Source organism: Borostomias antarcticus (genome assembly GCF_949987555.1).
Source record: "Borostomias antarcticus genome assembly, chromosome: 15".
In the NCBI taxonomy this organism is placed as follows: domain Eukaryota; kingdom Metazoa; phylum Chordata; class Actinopteri; order Stomiiformes; family Stomiidae; genus Borostomias; species Borostomias antarcticus.
In genome coordinates, this window is record NC_140248.1 from 4,770,988 (window position 1) to 4,788,487 (window position 17,500).

A 17,500-nucleotide genomic window follows, 5' to 3' on the forward strand; every position below is an offset into this window, starting at 1 on the left:
TCTCTCTCCCCCCTCCCCCTCCCTCTCTCCTCTCTCTCCCCCCCCCCCCCTCTCTCTCTCTCTCTCTCTCTCTCTGTGTCTCTCTCTCTCTCCCCTCCCCCCCCCCCTCTCTCTCTCTCTCTCTCTCTCCCTCCCTCTCTCCCCCTCCCCCTCTCTCTCTCTCTCTGTGTGGGTCTGGTATAGACGCTGTGTGCAGGGCTGGCCAGGGACAAGGTAGGACTGTTTTCACTCCTTTCTTTTCTTCACTCTTTCCGTTCTTTTATTCATTCCTATCTCTTTCTCATTCATTCCTTTCTTCTCCTCTGAACCGCTCAGAGACCTCATCAAACCCAACTTTTATACAGCGCATTTCATACACTAAGGCAACACAATGCGCTTCACAGAAAGAAAGTGTGTGTGTGTGTGTCTGTGTGTGTGTGTGTGTGTGTGTGTGTGTGTACGTACATGGTACTGATCCTACCCCTCATTTTCCAGAGGGAAGCAAAAAAAACAACTCACGCATTTGAGCCAATATAACTGTACTGGTTGTTTTTTGTTTATACTCAGTTAGAAAAGCTGAAAGTGTGTGTGTGTGTGTGTGTCATTGTTGACTCACTCAAGGGCAGGTTCGGAAAGCTTTGAGTGGGTCCATGTCACTCACAATGTTTTGTTTTTTTTAATATATATATTTTTTTAATGAATGATCTTCATAGTGAGATGTACTGTATACAGCAGCATTTCATTTTCGTACCCCCCCCTCCCACACACATCCCCCCCCCTCCCACACACATCCCCACCCCAATGACAACATCCCCCCCCCCCCCTCCCACACACCCCATCCCCCCCCCCCCCCTCCCACACACATTCCCCACCCCAATGACAACATCCCACCAATACATACGAAAATACATACTTAAATACTGAAACAAAAATAATAAGAAACAAAACTAAATACAAAACAGAAATAAAATAAGAAATTACATTCTCATCTGTTAAACCATGAGTATTATGTACAGTAACAATATGTTAAATAGTTCATTTGTCCTGGAGTGTTTTTAATTGAGCTATGTAGTCAATCATGGAGCCCCAGGCAGAGTCAAATTTGCTAGGAGATCCCCTCAAATTATATTTAATTTTTTCTACGTTAAAGAACATCATAAAGTCTTTGAGCCACAGGGATGTTTTGGGCGTAGATGGTGATTTCCATTCCAGTAGGATTCGTCTGTGTGATACTAGTGAAGCAAAGGCAAGGCTGTCCACTGTTACCCTCCTCATATGGTGATCAGGGATTATCCCAAAAATGGCCATTTCGCCACAAGGTATCACTACCATATTTAGAGCCTGTGATAGATGATTGAAAATAGTTGACCAATAACGTTGCAAAGAAGGACAAGACCAAAACATGTTTCATATTAGCGGGTGACATATGCCATCTGTTACAGGAATCAGAAACATGGGGATACATTGAAATTAGTCAAATAAATGCGGTGGACAACCTTAACTTGTATCAAATGAAGCCTGGAGCAGGAAGTACTCTCGTTCACTCGAGTCAGTGTACCATCCCAAACCTGATCATCTATACATGCACCCAGTTCATTCTCCCATTCTCTTTGAATCTTGTCAAGAGAGGCCACTGAAAGACAGGAAAGTAAAGTGTATATTTTTGAGACAATGCCTCTCTGGCTGGTAGAAGTGTCCAGAATAATTACAGTCAATTACTGAGTTGGGAGAGATAGTAGGGGAGGTCTTATTTAGCTTAACCCAATTACGAACTTGGAAGTATCGGAACAGATGAGATTTTTGGAGGCTGAATTTATCACACAGTTCTTTGAAGCTACCAAAGACATCATTAATGTAAAGGCCCCTTACTTTGGTGAGGCCGAGCCTCTGCCATACAGGAAAAGCCGCATCAGTATCCGGGGAAGCAAAGAGATGGTTCTTACAGATGGGGCTATGATTAGATAACCCATGTAAACCAAAAGTACGTCTGAACTGAAACCATTATTCTTAAAGTGGAGATAACAATTGGATTATTGGAGAATTTGCTTGGTTTGAGGGGCAGTTTGGATGTAAGGAGTGCCAAGAGTGATGTAGAAGGGCAGGATTTGGCTTCACACCAGTTTAATGTTGGTTCCTGGATCCATAAAGTCATTTTACAAATGTTGGCTGCCCAATAATAATTTATTATGTTAGGAAGTGCTAATCCTCCAACAGACCTATGTCTTTGCAAAAACTCACTCCTGATCCTAGGGGTTTTGCCATTCCTTATAAAAGAAGAGATTTGTTTGTTGACTGTAGAGAAAACGTGGTAGTACGTTCATTTTTGTGCAGTTTACTCTGCCAGCAATAGTCATATGAAAACTACTCCACCTATCTAAATCGAGTTTGAGCTTGTCTATTAAAGGTGTGAGGTCTTTTCATAAAGGTCGGATAGTTGGTGACAGACCTTCACTCCTAGATACCTAAGGTAGCATGTAGACATCTTAAGGTAGCATGTAGACATCTTAAGGTAGCATGTAGACATCTTAAGGTAGCATGTAGACATCTTAAGGTAGCATGTAGACATCTTAAGGTAGCATGTAGACATCTTAAGGTAGCATGTAGACATCTTAAGGTAGCATGTAGACATCTTAAGGTAGCATGTAGACATCTTAAGGTAGCATGTAGACATCTTAAGGTAGCATGTAGACATCTTAAGGTAGCATGTAGACATATTAAGGTAGCATGTAGACATCTTAAGGTAGCATGTAGACATCTTAAGGTAGCATGTAGACATCTTAAGGTAGCATGTAGACATCTTAAGGTAGCATGTAGACATCTTAAGGTAGCATGTAGACATCTTAAATGGACAGAGGTCATCAGGAATCTGAAGGGCTGAATCATTAAAGGAGTAGTTAAGGGAAAATGCATGTTTAGCCCTTTTTTAAGGTTACTTATGATCATATACAATGGTTCAGATCAAAACGCTGACAAAACTACAAGATCATGTATAAGTAACCTTAAAACAGGGCTAAACATGCATTTTCCCTTTACTACTCCTTTAATAGGAAAACACTCACTTTTAAGAGAGTTCACTTTATAACCTGAGAAGCTTCCAAACCTATTTAATAAATGTATCATCTGGGGAATGGTGATTACAGGATTTGAAGTAAACAATAATAAATCATCAGCGTATAAAGAAAGTATGTGTTCTGAACCATACAGTATCTGAGAATTCCTTGCGCAATACTGGCAGGTTTAAGTGCTATAGATGAGGGTTCAATTCCTATAGCAAATAACAAAGGGCTCAAAACACAGCCCTGGAGACTTCCTCTACTCTAATCTAAGTGTTAAACATGTAGATCTCATTCCATTAGTGCTTTAGGCAAAGTATATAGAAGTGTGATCCAAGATATAAACTTAGGGCTAAAACAAAACCTCCTAAGGACTTCAAACAGGTATCTCCACTCCACTCTATCAAAAGCTTTCTCCGCATCCAGAGAGATCACCACCTCTGGTATCCAGAGAGATCAGCACCTCTGGTGTCTAGAGAGATCAGCACCTCTGGTATCCAGAGAGATCCCCACCTCTGGTATCCAGAGAGATCAGCACCTCTGGTATCTAGAGAGATCACCACCTCTGGTATCTAGAGAGATCACCACCTCAGGTGTCTTAGTGGATGCTGGAGAAAACAGAATGTTAACCCTTTTAACCCTGAAAATAAAGTGACAACATTTCGAATATTAATTGGATTTTCCCTATAATACTAGAAAGCGCAGTTTTTCAGCTTTCAGCAAGTGTTGGAGTGAGGAATTTTTTAGATTTGTTAGATATTTTTTTAATATTATTAAATATTTGTTAGATATTTTTTTAAATGTTGCCGGTGACGTGGTCATATTAGAAGACGGCGAATGTTGGGGTTAATTTATCGCCAATTTTTTTATTGAATTCTATTGGATATCCATCAGGACCAGGGGCCTTGCCACATTGCATTATATTAATTGAAACAGCAATTTCATTGACAGTGAGGGGTTGATCCATCTCTTTCATCTGAATAGCACTTATAGAGGGAAATATTAGATGATCAAGAAAGTGAATCATATCTCTATTATCAGCAGGGAATTGAGTAGTATATAATTCAGAATAAAATGTTTTAAAGGTTTCGTTAATAACAGATGGAATTACAGTTACTTCCCCTGAAGGAGTCTTAATCTGAGTAATTTGCTGAGAACATGACTGGCTCCTAATCTGATGCGCAAGAAAATGTTTTATATAAGATGAACTCGCTGTGTTGGCTTGTATCTGTAAGAGTAACAGCAGTATTCACAGTGCGACGGCCACACACTCATTTCCTCTGAGCCCTTCTATGGGTAGTACACTTCCTGGGTGCCTTTCTTGACTACCCCCCCTCCTCCTCTCTCTCTCTCTCTCTCTCTCTCTCTCCCTTCCACTCTCTCTCTCTCTCTCTCTCTCTCTCTCTCCCTTCCTCTCTCTCTCTCTCTCTCTACCTCTCCCTTCCTCTCTCTCTCTCTCTCTCTCTCCCTTCCTCCCTCTCTCTCTCTCTCTCTCTCTCTCTCTCTCTCTCTCTCTCTCCCTCTGTCCCACTCTGCTGGTGGGAGACTTCACCACTCTCCACCCACATGCTGTCTGTGTGTGTGTGTGTGTGTGTGTGTGTGTGTGTGTGTGTGGCTTTCACAATCCCTCTTCCCTTCCCATCCTGTCCAGTTCATCCCTCTCTCCCTCCCTCCATCTCTGATGGAGAGAGAGAGAGAGAGAGAGAGAGAGACGGACGGGTGGATGAGGAATGTTCTCTGCTGTGGTGCAGGTCTACTTCTCTGCAGACTGGCTGCGCCCGCGCTGCGTTCGCTAGCATCCTGTCCCGTGGCGTTCTGCAGTGTTGCATAGCCAGCATCCTCTCGCACTGCGTAGTCTCCCTTCGAGCGCTAGAGGAGCTGAAATTATTCATGGCGGGGGAAAAGCCTTTGATGGCGCTCAGCGTTGCGTTGCTCTGTCTGTAGCTGAACCACGTTTGTTCACAATCCGCCAGGGAGATTGTTTTGGGGTTTTTTGCAACTGCACACCAAGAGACCGACTCTGAGCAGACGAGCAGTGGACTTGGACTAGGAGGACGCGTACACACCGCCTAACGTCTGACCTGTGACCTCTCTCTGACCTCAGTCTGACCCCTGCGTGACCCCAGGCATCATGTCAGTCCTCAGGAGGAGCAGGAACACCAAACGCTCCTCTGACTCCATCTCTGGCATGCTGCAGCTGGTGAGCACCGCCCTGCTGTGTGTGTGTGTGTGTGTGCGTGTGTGTGTTTGTGCGCGTGTGTGTGCGTGCGCGTGTGTTTGCGCATGTTACATTCCATGTGCTGCTTATCTATTGCGATGCTGTTATATAAACAGAGCAGCAGATGAATACGCTGGTATAGGTTTGTATGATATGTACAGTAGGCATGTACAGTAGTTATGTACAGTAGGCATGTACAGTAGGCATGTACAGTAGGCATGTACAGTAGGTAGCTCATCAACTCCTGTTCTGTACTGCCCACCGATATGAGTGCAATGCTTTTCTTTGAATTTGCTCCATCCTGATAGCTGTGAAGATGTGTGTGTGTGTGTGTGTGTGTGTGTGTGTGTGTGTGTGTGTGTGTGTGTGCTCTCTTTGACACTTCTGTTCTCTCTGCCACTGGCGTTTAGTAACCATGCCAGACTAACTTCTAGTCAATCAATCAATCAAAGCTTTATTTGTATAGCGCATTTCATACCCAGAGGCAACACAATGCGCTTTACAGAGAACAAGGGAGGTGGGCATATGACCCACTCTCTACATATTCCAGAGGGAAGCAAAAAAACAGTATCACCTGGGGGCCAGATAAGTGAGCTGTATAAATTCTTCCCTGACCTCGAGACGATTGAGCAAGCTCCTGGAGTATGTTTGTCTAACGGCTAAGAACATTTATAGAGCAATAAATTTCATTAAATCACATTAAATTATATTTTCAGAACAAAAAGGGGTAACTCTAGTACCTGTATCCTCCCAGCACGGCCTTCCAGTGACTCCCCCCTCAGTGCTGTTCTCTCCTCTTTCCTCTCCTCCCTCTGCCCCTTCATCCCTCCATCCCTGTCTCTCCTCCCTCTGCCCCTTCATCCCTCCATCCCTGTCTCTCCTCCCTCTGCCCCTTCATCCCTCCATCCCTGTCTCTCCTCCCTCTGCCCCTTCATCCCTCCATCCCTGTCTCTCCTCCCTCTGCCCCTTCATCCCTCCATCCCTGTCTCTCCTCCATCTGTCTCTGTGTGCTACTGCCTCCTCTGGCTGACCTGGTCCTGAAGACCCCCTCCCCACTCTCTCCTCTCTCTTTCTCTTTCTCTTTCTCCGTCATTGGGGAGTTCTTCCTCCCCTACCTGGTTTAGGTGCGCTTGGCTGTGGTGGGGGGCGGGCAGCAGGTGGGTGTGGCGGCTTCTGCGGGGCGGAGCCAGGTAGACAAGGAGCTTGGGGGCGGAGCCAGGGAGACGAGGAGCTTGGGGGCGGAGCCAGGTAGATGAGGAGCTTGGGGGCGGAGCCAGGTAGACGAGGAGCTTGGGGGCGGAGCCAGGGAGACGAGGAGCTTGGGGGCGGAGCCAGGTAGACGAGGAGCTTGGGGGCGGAGCCAGGTAGACGAGGAGCTTGGGGGCGGAGCCAGGTAGACGAGGAGCTCGGGGGCGGAGCCAGGTAGACGAGGAGCTTGGGGGCGGAGCCAGGTAGACGAGGAGCTTAGGGGCGGAGCCAGGGAGACGAGGAGCTTGGGGGCGCGTGTGTGTGTGTGTGTGTGTGTGTGTGTGTGTGTGTGTGTGTGTGTGTGTGTGAGTGAGTGAGTGAGTGAGTGAGTGAGTGAGTGAGTGAGTGAGTGAGCTGGGTTTAGGGTGTGAAGGACGTACAGTAGACTTGTCTTGTCTTGGTGGAGCTGTTTAAATACCAAGAGGGAAAAAGCTGTCAGAGCAAGGGAATGCTTACAGCCGTGTGGGTGCGTGTGCAGGCTTTTATGTGGGCGTAAGCGTGCGTGTGTGTGTGTGTGTGCGTGTGTGTGCGTGTGTGTGTGTCAGCAGGGTAAAACTGGTTTGAATACCACAATGGAAAGCAGTCTGAAAACTCTGGTCCTCACAGGAAACAAACAGTGCAATCAGGGGTGACAAGGTGTGACCTATAAAACTGTCTCACACACACACACCCTTCGAGTTGTTTCTGTGTTTGTGTTTGTGTGTGTGTGTGTGTGTGTGTGAAAGCTGTCAGCACAAACACACACACCCTTCGAGTTGTTTCTGTGTTTGTGTGTGTGTGTGTAAAACTGTCAGCACAAACACACACACACACACACATCCCTCAAGTTGTTTCTGTGTTTGTGTGTGTGTGTGTGTAAAGCTGTCAGCACAAACGCACACACACACACACACACCTCAAGTTGTTTCTGTGTTTGTGTGTGTGTGTTTGTGTGTGTGTGTGTGCACGTGCGCATGTGTATATATGTGTTTGTGTTCATGCTGGTATTGTGTGTATATGTGTTTGTGTTCATGCTGGTATTGTGTGTATATGTGTTTGTGTTCATGCTGGTATTGTGTGTATATGTGTTTGTGTTCATGCTGGTATTGTGTGTATATGTGTTTGTGTTCATGCTGGTATTGTGTGTATATGTGTTTGTGTTCATGCTGGTATTGTGTGTATATGTGTTTGTGTTCATGCTGGTATTGTGTATATATGTGTTTGTGTTCATGCTGGTATTGTGTATATATGTGTTTGTGTTCATGCTGTTATTGTGTGTATATGTGTTTGTGTTCATGCTGGTATTGTGTGTATATGTGTTTGTGTTCATGCTGGTATTGTGTGTATATGTGTTTGTGTTCATGCTGGTATTGTGTATATATGTGTTTGTGTTCATGCTGGTATTGTGTGTATATGTGTTTGTGTTCATGCTGGTATTGTGTATATATGTGTTTGTGTTCATGCTGGTATTGTGTGTATATGTGTTTGTGTTCATGCTGGTATTGTGTGTATATGTGTTTGTGTTCATGCTGGTATTGTGTGTATATGTGTTTGTGTTCATGCTGGTATTGTGTGTATATGTGTTTGTGTTCATGCTGGTATTGTGTATATATGTGTTTGTGTTCATGCTGGTATTGTGTGTATATGTGTTTGTGTTCATGCTGGTATTGTGTGTATATGTGTTTGTGTTCATGCTGGTATTGTGTGTATATGTGTTTGTGTTCATGCTGGTATTGTGTGTATATGTGTTTGTGTTCATGCTGGTATTGTGTGTATATGTGTTTGTGTTCATGCTGGTATTGTGTATATATGTGTTTGTGTTCATGCTGGTATTGTGTGTATATGTGTTTGTGTTCATGCTGGTATTGTGTGTATATGTGTTTGTGTTCATGCTGGTATTGTGTGTATATGTGTTTGTGTTCATGCTGGTATTGTGTGTATATGTGTTTGTGTTCATGCTGGTATTGTGTGTATATATGTGTTTGTGTTCATGCTGGTAGTGTGTGTATATGTGTTTGTGTTCATGCTGGTATTGTGTGTATATGTGTTTGTGTTCATGCTGGTATTGTGTGTTTGTGTTTGTGTTCATGCTGGTATTGTGTATATATGTGTTTGTGTTCATGCTGGTATTGTGTATATATGTGTTTGTGTTCATGCTGGTATTGTGTGTATATGTGTTTGTGTTCATGCTGGTATTGTGTATATATGTGTTTGTGTTCATGCTGGTATTGTGTGTATATGTGTTTGTGTTCATGCTGGTATTGTGTATATATGTGTTTGTGTTCATGCTGGTATTGTGTATATATGTGTTTGTGTTCTTGCTGGTATTGTGTGTACATTTGTTTGTGTTCATGCTGGTATTGTGTATATATATATATGTGTTCTCTGAGGAGACAGCTGCATCGCTGAGCTCCCCGTCTTATCACGTCCTTCAGCCTGAGAGCAGGCTGTCATCATTAGCCTGCCAACTCCTTACACTGTGTGTGTGTGTGTGTGTGTGTGTGTGTGTGTGTGTGTGTGTGTGTGTGTGTGTGTGTGTGTGTGTGTGTGTGTGTGTGTGTGTGTGTGTGTGTGTGTTAGCTGAGCTCATAAATGTTTCTCCCAGTATTTTGGGGAACTGCTGTCTAATCCTGCTGTAATCCAGTAGGTGTGACTCATCTGAGGGAGGACCACCCCCCTCCATCTCTCCCTCTAACCAGGACCCCCCCTCCTCCCCACCCCTCTCCATCTCTCCCTCTAACCAGGACCCCCCCTCCTCCCCACCCCTCTCCATCTCTCCCTCTAACCAGGACCCCCCCTCCTCCCCACCCCTCTCCATCTCTCCCTCTAACCAGGAATAGAACAGAGCGTTGGTTCCCCATGTGGAACACGTATGTGTACAGGTACATTGTGATTCCTCCTCAGTTCCTCCAGTCCTGGGTACTCTAGACATTTAGCCTTCCAATGGAAACGCCTATTTGACAGAGGCAAAATCTTCCATTGTATCTTATCTATTATTCAACAGAGGTTTTCATATGGCAGTAGCTATATGTAGTGTTATTTCTCTACATCGCGCACACACACACACACACACACACACATTTCATTGAAGAGTTGGCGAGAGCTAAAGCTGACAGCATGCCCCCCAGCTGAATGGCTGTGATGAGATGAAGAGCTCGGCAGCCCCTCGTTCCTGGAATCTCTCCTAGTGTGTGAGAGAGAGAGAGAGGGAGGTGGATAGGCTGTCATGGCCCTGTCTACTTATGGAGTGTGTGCGTGTGTGTTCCCAAAAACATCACTTAGCCTCCCACGACTGTTTGAATGTGTGTGTCCTGTGTTTTAAACGCCCACCGTCTAACAAAGAACGTCCTCCTCTTCAGCCGTGTGTGTGTGTGTGCGCGCGCCCGTGTGTGTGTGTGTGTGTGTGTGTGTGTGCTATTGTGAACACCAAGTGTTCTTCTGTTAAACCTGACCACTTGAACTCAACTGCAACCTTGTAGAATACAGAACATTCTACTCTTGTGTGTGTGTGTGTGTGTGTGTGTGTGTGTGTGTGCGTGCGCGCGCATGTGTGTGCGTGTGTGTGTGTGCGCGCCCTCCAGCAGCATGACTCCGCCTCCTGCCACGCACGTGCAGCTTCAGCATGGCACGCCTGGCATGTCCGGTCTAGCCTGGTATTGCGTGGTAATGCCGTATAGTTTTGGGGCGTGGCGTTCTTTCTCTGCAGAAGGTACGATACAGTCGGTGTGTGTGTGTGTGTGTGTGTGTGTGTGTGTGTGTGTGTGTTTTCTCCGAGCCTTCTCCAACCACCTGCTGAAATATCAGCCCTGGGTGGCGCACGTTAGCAGTCTTGGCTACAGGTGCCGCCTCATCGCGCCCATATTTGGCAGACTTGGACAAACAGGATGACCGTGAGCTCTGGTCCGGTCCAAAAGAACCGCCAGGCAGCTGGTCAGGTTCCGTCCCATATCTGCCGCTATGGTGACCAGAAGTTGTTTTTGTACCCACGACTGTATCAAAATATCTGTTGATTCTCTGATAAGGGTGGTTTTAATCATGTCTGCTCCGTGTGTGAGGGGATGTTTTTTCTGAGTGCTCTTAGGACAAGATGATACTTGTTCTGAATTGATTGGCCATTGTTAAACCCTTGTTAATTGGCCTCCTCTACCTTTTCTCCCTTCTCTCTCTCTCTCCTCCTCTCTTTGTCTCTTTCTCTCTCTCCTCCTCTCTTTGTCTCTCTCTCTCTTCCCATCTCTCTCACCCCCCTCTCTCTGCTCCTTTCTCTTTCTCCTCCTCTCTCTCTCCCGCTCTCTCATTCCCGCCCCGCTCTCCCCTCTCTCTGCCCCTCCCCCTCTCTCTCACTCCTCCTCTCTCTCCCCCTCTCTCTCTCTCTCCCTCCTCTCTCTGTCTCCCTCTCTCCCCCTCTCTCACTCCTCATCTCTGTCTCTCTCTCTCCCCCTCTTTCTCACTCCCCCCTCTCTCTCTCTCACACCCTCTCTCTCCTCCTCTGTCTCTCTTCCCCTCTGTCTCTCTCTCCTCTTCTCTGTCTCTCTCCCTCTCCCCCTCTCTCTCACTCCCTCCTCTCTCTGTCTCTCTCTCCTCCTCTCCCCCTCTCTCTCACTCCCCCCTCTCTCTCCTCCTCTCTGTCTCTCTCTCTCTCTCTCCCTCCTCTCTGTCTCTCTCTCACCCCTCCCCTCTCTCCACAGAGTACAGAGCAGGTAACTGCTTTCTGCCGCAGCCTCCATGACATGAATCCCCCAGAATGCCCGGCATCCTCCCCCTCTTCCTCCTCCTCCTCCTCCTCCCTCTCCCCCAGCCCGGTGTCGGCCATGCCCGCCGCCCAGAGACAGCTGTCCCACGCAGACAAACTACGCAAGGTCATTAACGAGCTGGTGGACACGGAGAGGACCTACGTCAAAGTAATTAACGTCATTAGTCCTTTATTCTGTTATGCTGGTGCGCGTGTGTGTGTGTGTGTGTGTGTGTGCACACGTGCGTGTGTGAGTGTGAGTGTGCATGCTGTGTTGTTAGCATGCTTGATAATGGATTTGTCTCACACCTGTTTGGGAGCTTTGGCACAGCTCACAATTCATTACAAGCATACAGCTGGATTAGACTCACCTGTGGTGATGAGACACACACACACACACACGCTGAACCCTGTGTGTTTTGCGCAGGACCTGAGCTGTCTGATCGAGCGCTTCCTGACGCCCCTGCAGAAGGAGAGCTTCCTGTCCCAGGATGAGGTGAGACCCCAGGGAGAGACCACCTCCGCTGGAGACCAGGGTCACCCTCTCTCCACTGATATCTATACCTTCATTCCATAACACAATGACTGGATATAGGGTCGACCGTACGTACGCATGTCCACAATTATCTCTGCAAATTCCTCCGCACCCCCAAACATGCGGTTTTGCCTGTGAAGTTGTTTGGATCAGCAGTATAAGGTATTCAGTATTAGTGTTTTAGTGGTTTGGATCAGTGGTATAAGGTATTCAGTATTAGTGTTTTAGTGGTTTGGATCAGTGGTATTCAGTATTAGTGTTTTAGTGGTTTGGATCAGTGGTATTCAGTATTAGTGTTTTAGTGGTTTGGATCAGTGGTATTCAGTATTAGTGTTTTAGTGGTTTGGATCAGTAGTATAAGGTATTCAGTATTAGTGTTTTAGTGGTTTGGATCAGTGGTATAAGGTATTCAGTATTAGTGTTTTAGTGGTTTGGATCAGTAGTATAAGGTATTCAGTATTAGTGTTTTAGTGGTTTGGATCAGTAGTATAAGGTATTCAGTATTAGTGTTTTAGTGGTTTGGATCAGCAGTATAAGGTATTCAGTATTAGTGTTTTAGTGGTTTGGATCAGTAGTATAAGGTATTCAGTATTAGTGTTTTAGTGGTTTGGATCAGTAGTATAAGGTATTCAGTATTAGTGTTTTAGTGGTTTGGATCAGCGGTATAAGGTATTCAGTATTAGTGTTTTAGTTGTTTGGATCAGTGGTATAAGGTATTCAGTATTAGTGTTTTAGTTGTTTGGATCAGTAGTATAAGGTATTCAGTATTAGTGTTTTAGTTGTTTGGATCAGTGGTATAATGTATTCAGTATTAGTGTTTTAGTTGTTTGGATCAGTGGTATAAGGTATTCAGTATTAGTGTTTTAGTTGTTTGGATCAGTGGTATAAGGTATTCAGTATTAGTGTTTTAGTGGTTTGGATCAGTAGTATAAGGTATTCAGTATTAGTGTTTTAGTTGTTTGGATCAGTGGTATAAGGTATTCAGTATTAGTGTTTTAGTTGTTTGGATCAGTGGTATAAGGTATTCAGTATTAGTGTTTTAGTTGTTTGGATCAGTGGTATAAGGTATTCAGTATTAGTGTTTTAGTGGTTTGGATCAGTAGTATAAGGTATTCAGTATTAGTGTTTTAGTTGTTTGGATCAGTGGTATAAGGTATTCAGTATTAGTGTTTTAGTGGTTTGGATCAGTAGTATAAGGTATTCAGTATTAGTGTTTTAGTTGTTTGGATCAGCAGTATAAGGTATTCAGTATTAGTGTTTTAGTGGTTTGGATCAGTGGTATAATGTATTCAGTATTAGTGTTTTAGTGGTTTGGATCAGTAGTATAAGGTATTCAGTATTAGTGTTTTAGTTGTTTGGATCAGTAGTATTCAGTATTAGTGTTTTAGTGGTTTGGATCAGTGGTATAAGGTATTCAGTATTAGTGTTTTAGTTGTTTGGATCAGTAGTATTCAGTATTAGTGTTTTAGTGGTTTGGATCAGCAGTATAAGGTATTCAGTATTAGTGTTTTAGTGGTTTGGATCAGCAGTATAAGGTATTCAGTATTAGTGTTTTAGTTGTTTGGATCAGTGGTATAAGGTATTCAGTATTAGTGTTTTAGTGGTTTGGATCAGCAGTATAAGGTATTCAGTATTAGTGTTTTAGTGGTTTGGATCAGTAGTATAAGGTATTCAGTATTAGTGTTTTAGTGGTTTGGATCAGTAGTATAAGGTATTCAGTATTATTGTTTTAGTGGTTTGGTTCAGTAGTATTCAGTATTAGTGTTTTAGTGGTTTGGATCAGCAGTATAAGGTATTCAGTATTAGTGTTTTAGTGGTTTGGATCAGTGGTATAAGGTATTCAGTATTAGTGTTTTAGTGGTTTGGATCAGTAGTATAAGGTATTCAGTATTAGTGTTTTAGTTGTTTGGATCAGTAGTATAAGGTATTCAGTATTAGTGTTTTAGTTGTTTGGATCAGTAGTATAAGGTATTCAGTATTAGTGTTTTAGTGGTTTGGATCAGTAGTATAAGGTATTCAGTATTAGTGTTTTAGTGGTTTGGATCAGCAGTATAAGGTATTCAGTATTAGTGTTTTAGTGGTTTGGATCAGTAGTATAAGGTATTCAGTATTAGTGTTTTAGTTGTTTGGATCAGTAGTATAAGGTATTCAGTATTAGTGTTTTAGTTGTTTGGATCAGTAGTATAAGGTATTCAGTATTAGTGTTTTAGTGGTTTTGATCAGTAGTATAAGGTATTCAGTATTAGTGTTTTAGTGGTTTGGATCAGTAGTATTCAGTATTAGTGTTTTAGTGGTTTGGATCAGTGGTATAAGGTATTCAGTATTAGTGTTTTAGTGGTTTGGATCAGTAGTATAAGGTATTCAGTATTAGTGTTTTAGTTGTTTGGATCAGTAGTATAAGGTATTCAGTATTAGTGTTTTAGTTGTTTGGATCAGTAGTATAAGGTATTCAGTATTAGTGTTTTAGTGGTTTGGATCAGTAGTATAAGGTATTCAGTATTAGTGTTTTAGTGGTTTGGATCAGCAGTATAAGGTATTCAGTATTAGTGTTTTAGTGGTTTGGATCAGTAGTATAAGGTATTCAGTATTAGTGTTTTAGTTGTTTGGATCAGTAGTATAAGGTATTCAGTATTAGTGTTTTAGTTGTTTGGATCAGTAGTATAAGGTATTCAGTATTAGTGTTTTAGTGGTTTGGATCAGTAGTATAAGGTATTCAGTATTAGTGTTTTAGTTGTTTGGATCAGCAGTATAAGGTATTCAGTATTAGTGTTTTAGTGGTTTGGATCAGTAGTATAAGGTATTCAGTATTAGTGTTTTAGTGGTTTGGATCAGTGGTATTCAGTATTAGTGTTTTAGTGGTTTGGATCAGTAGTATTCAGTATTAGTGTTTTAGTTGTTTGGATCAGTGGTATTCAGTATTAGTGTTTTAGTGGTTTGGATCAGTAGTATAAGGTATTCAGTATTAATGTTTTAGTGGTTTGGATCAGTAGTATTCAGTATTAGTGTTTTAGTTGTTTGGATCAGTGGTATAAGGTATTCAGTATTAGTGTTTTAGTTGTTTGGATCAGTGATATAAGGTATTCAGTATTAGTGTTTTAGTGGTTTGGATCAGTGGTATAAGGTATTCAGTATTAGTGTTTTAGTGGTTTGGATCAGTGGTATAATGTATTCAGTATTAGTGTTTTAGTGGTTTGGATCAGTGGTATAATGTATTCAGTATTAGTGTTTTAGTTGTTTGGATCAGTGATATAAGGTATTCAGTATTAGTGTTTTAGTGGTTTGGATCAGTGGTATAAGGTATTCAGTATTAGTGTTTTAGTGGTTTGGATCAGTAGTATAAGGTATTCAGTATTAGTGTTTTAGTTGTTTGGATCAGTGGTATAAGGTATTCAGTATTAGTGTTTTAGTGGTTTGGATCAGTAGTATAAGGTATTCAGTATTAGTGTTTTAGTTGTTTGGATCAGCAGTATAAGGTATTCAGTATTAGTGTTTTAGTGGTTTGGATCAGTGGTATAATGTATTCAGTATTAGTGTTTTAGTGGTTTGGATCAGTAGTATAAGGTATTCAGTATTAGTGTTTTAGTTGTTTGGATCAGTAGTATTCAGTATTAGTGTTTTAGTGGTTTGGATCAGTGGTATAAGGTATTCAGTATTAGTGTTTTAGTTGTTTGGATCAGTAGTATTCAGTATTAGTGTTTTAGTGGTTTGGATCAGCAGTATAAGGTATTCAGTATTAGTGTTTTAGTGGTTTGGATCAGTAGTATAAGGTATTCAGTATTATTGTTTTAGTGGTTTGGATCAGTAGTATTCAGTATTAGTGTTTTAGTGGTTTGGATCAGTAGTATAAGGTATTCAGTATTAGTGTTTTAGTGGTTTGGATCAGCAGTATAAGGTATTCAGTATTAGTGTTTTAGTGGTTTGGATCAGTAGTATAAGGTATTCAGTATTAGTGTTTTAGTGGTTTGGATCAGCAGTATAAGGTATTCAGTATTAGTGTTTTAGTGGTTTGGATCAGTGGTATAAGGTATTCAGTATTAGTGTTTTAGTGGTTTGGATCAGCAGTATAAGGTATTCAGTATTAGTGTTTTAGTGGTTTGGATCAGTGGTATAAGGTATTCAGTATTAGTGTTTTAGTTGTTTGGATCAGTAGTATTCAGTATTAGTGTTTTAGTGGTTTGGATCAGTAGTATAAGGTATTCAGTATTAGTGTTTTAGTGGTTTGGATCAGTAGTATAAGGTATTCAGTATTAGTGTTTTAGTGGTTTGGATCAGCAGTATAAGGTATTCAGTATTAGTGTTTTAGTGGTTTGGATCAGTAGTATAAGGTATTCAGTATTAGTGTTTTAGTGGTTTGGATCAGTGGTATAATGTATTCAGTATTAGTGTTTTAGTTGTTTGGATCAGTAGTATAAGGTATTCAGTATTAGTGTTTTAGTTGTTTGGATCAGTGGTATAAGGTATTCAGTATTAGTGTTTTAGTTGTTTGGATCAGTGGTATAAGGTATTCAGTATTAGTGTTTTAGTGGTTTGGATCAGTGGTATAAGGTATTCAGTATTAGTGTTTCCCCGAGGAGAAATAAAGGCCTGTAAATGTGTACTAAAACACAAGGTGTTCGTTACTTAATTTTTATTATTTTTATAATAATAAAAACTGTTCCCAATCACTAATTCCACTTCAGACACATGCTAGAGGACCCCAGGTAGATGCATCTGTCATGGCAAGAGCAATTTGAATGACCATTAATCTTAAAAGCTAAAAATATTAGTCAGATCAATAGTTGGTTGTTCAAGGCTGCGTTCGTTTTGCTTTCTGGTATGAAAGAAAGATTTGTTTGTTTAGTTCTGGTGTCCACTGGGAGTGATGATTTGAATGGATTTGAATGGGTTTTTGCTTCCCTCTGGAATATGTAGGGGTGGGACCTAAGCCCCCCCCCCCCCCCCCATTGCTCTCTGTAAGGCACACTGTGTTGCCTCTGTGTATTAAATGCGCTATACTGTACGCATACAGTTGGATTTGATTTGGTGAATTTTGACTGATTCAGTTGATTTCTCTGCACCTGGTGTTGTGAGTAAGGCTTTATATAGCTTGCATGTGCAGCCCTGCAGTATGCTGTAGGGGTCCTGGATTTACTCACTCATATTTGATGGATGGATGGGTGGGTGGGTGGATGGGTACATTAGGTGGGTAGGTAGGTACAGTAGGTAGGTGGGTATGCAGGTAGGTACGGTAGGTACGGTAGGTACTGTAGGTACGTAGGTAGGTGGGTAGTTAGGTAGGTAGGTAGGTAGGTAGGTAGGTAGGTAGGTCCCAGTGTGCACTAGTCTGCTAGCGTCTGGACTAAGGCTGTTCTCCCAGTGTGCACTAGTCTGCTAGCGTCTGGACTAAGGCTGTTCTCCCAGTGTGCACTAGTCTGCTAGCGTCTGGACTAAGGCTGTTCTCCCAGTGTGCACTAGTCTGCTAGCGTCTGGACTAAGGCTGTTCTCCCAGTGTGCACTAGTCTGCTAGCGTCTGGACTAAGGCTGTTCTCCCAGTGTGCACTAGTCTGCTAGCGTCTGGACTAAGGCTGTTCTCCCAGTGTGCACTAGTCTGCTAGCGTCTGGACTAAGGCTGTTCTCCCAGTGTGCACTAGTCTGCTAGCGTCTGGACTAAGGCTGTTCTCCCAGTGTGCACTAGTCTGCTAGCGTCTGGACTAAGGCTGTTCTCCCAGTGTGCACTAGTCTGCTAGCGTCTGGACTAAGGCTGTTCTCCCAGTGTGCAC

The 17,500-nt window shown here is 42.9% G+C and overlaps 1 protein-coding gene across 1 annotated transcript in view; it reads left to right on the top strand.

Annotated features, from left to right (window-relative positions):
• Positions 1-11,156: 11,156 nt before the first annotated feature.
• Positions 11,157-17,500, top strand: part of tiam1a (TIAM Rac1 associated GEF 1a) — a gene marked incomplete at its 5' end in the record, with an annotated part of 14,347 nt that continues 8,003 nt past the window's right edge. Inside the window, 2 exons of the mRNA XM_084449849.1 lie at positions 11,157-11,375; positions 11,634-11,702. Of these exons, the coding sequence (XP_084305975.1) occupies positions 11,157-11,375; positions 11,634-11,702 (288 nt within the window). The remainder of the gene's footprint in view (positions 11,376-11,633; positions 11,703-17,500) is intronic.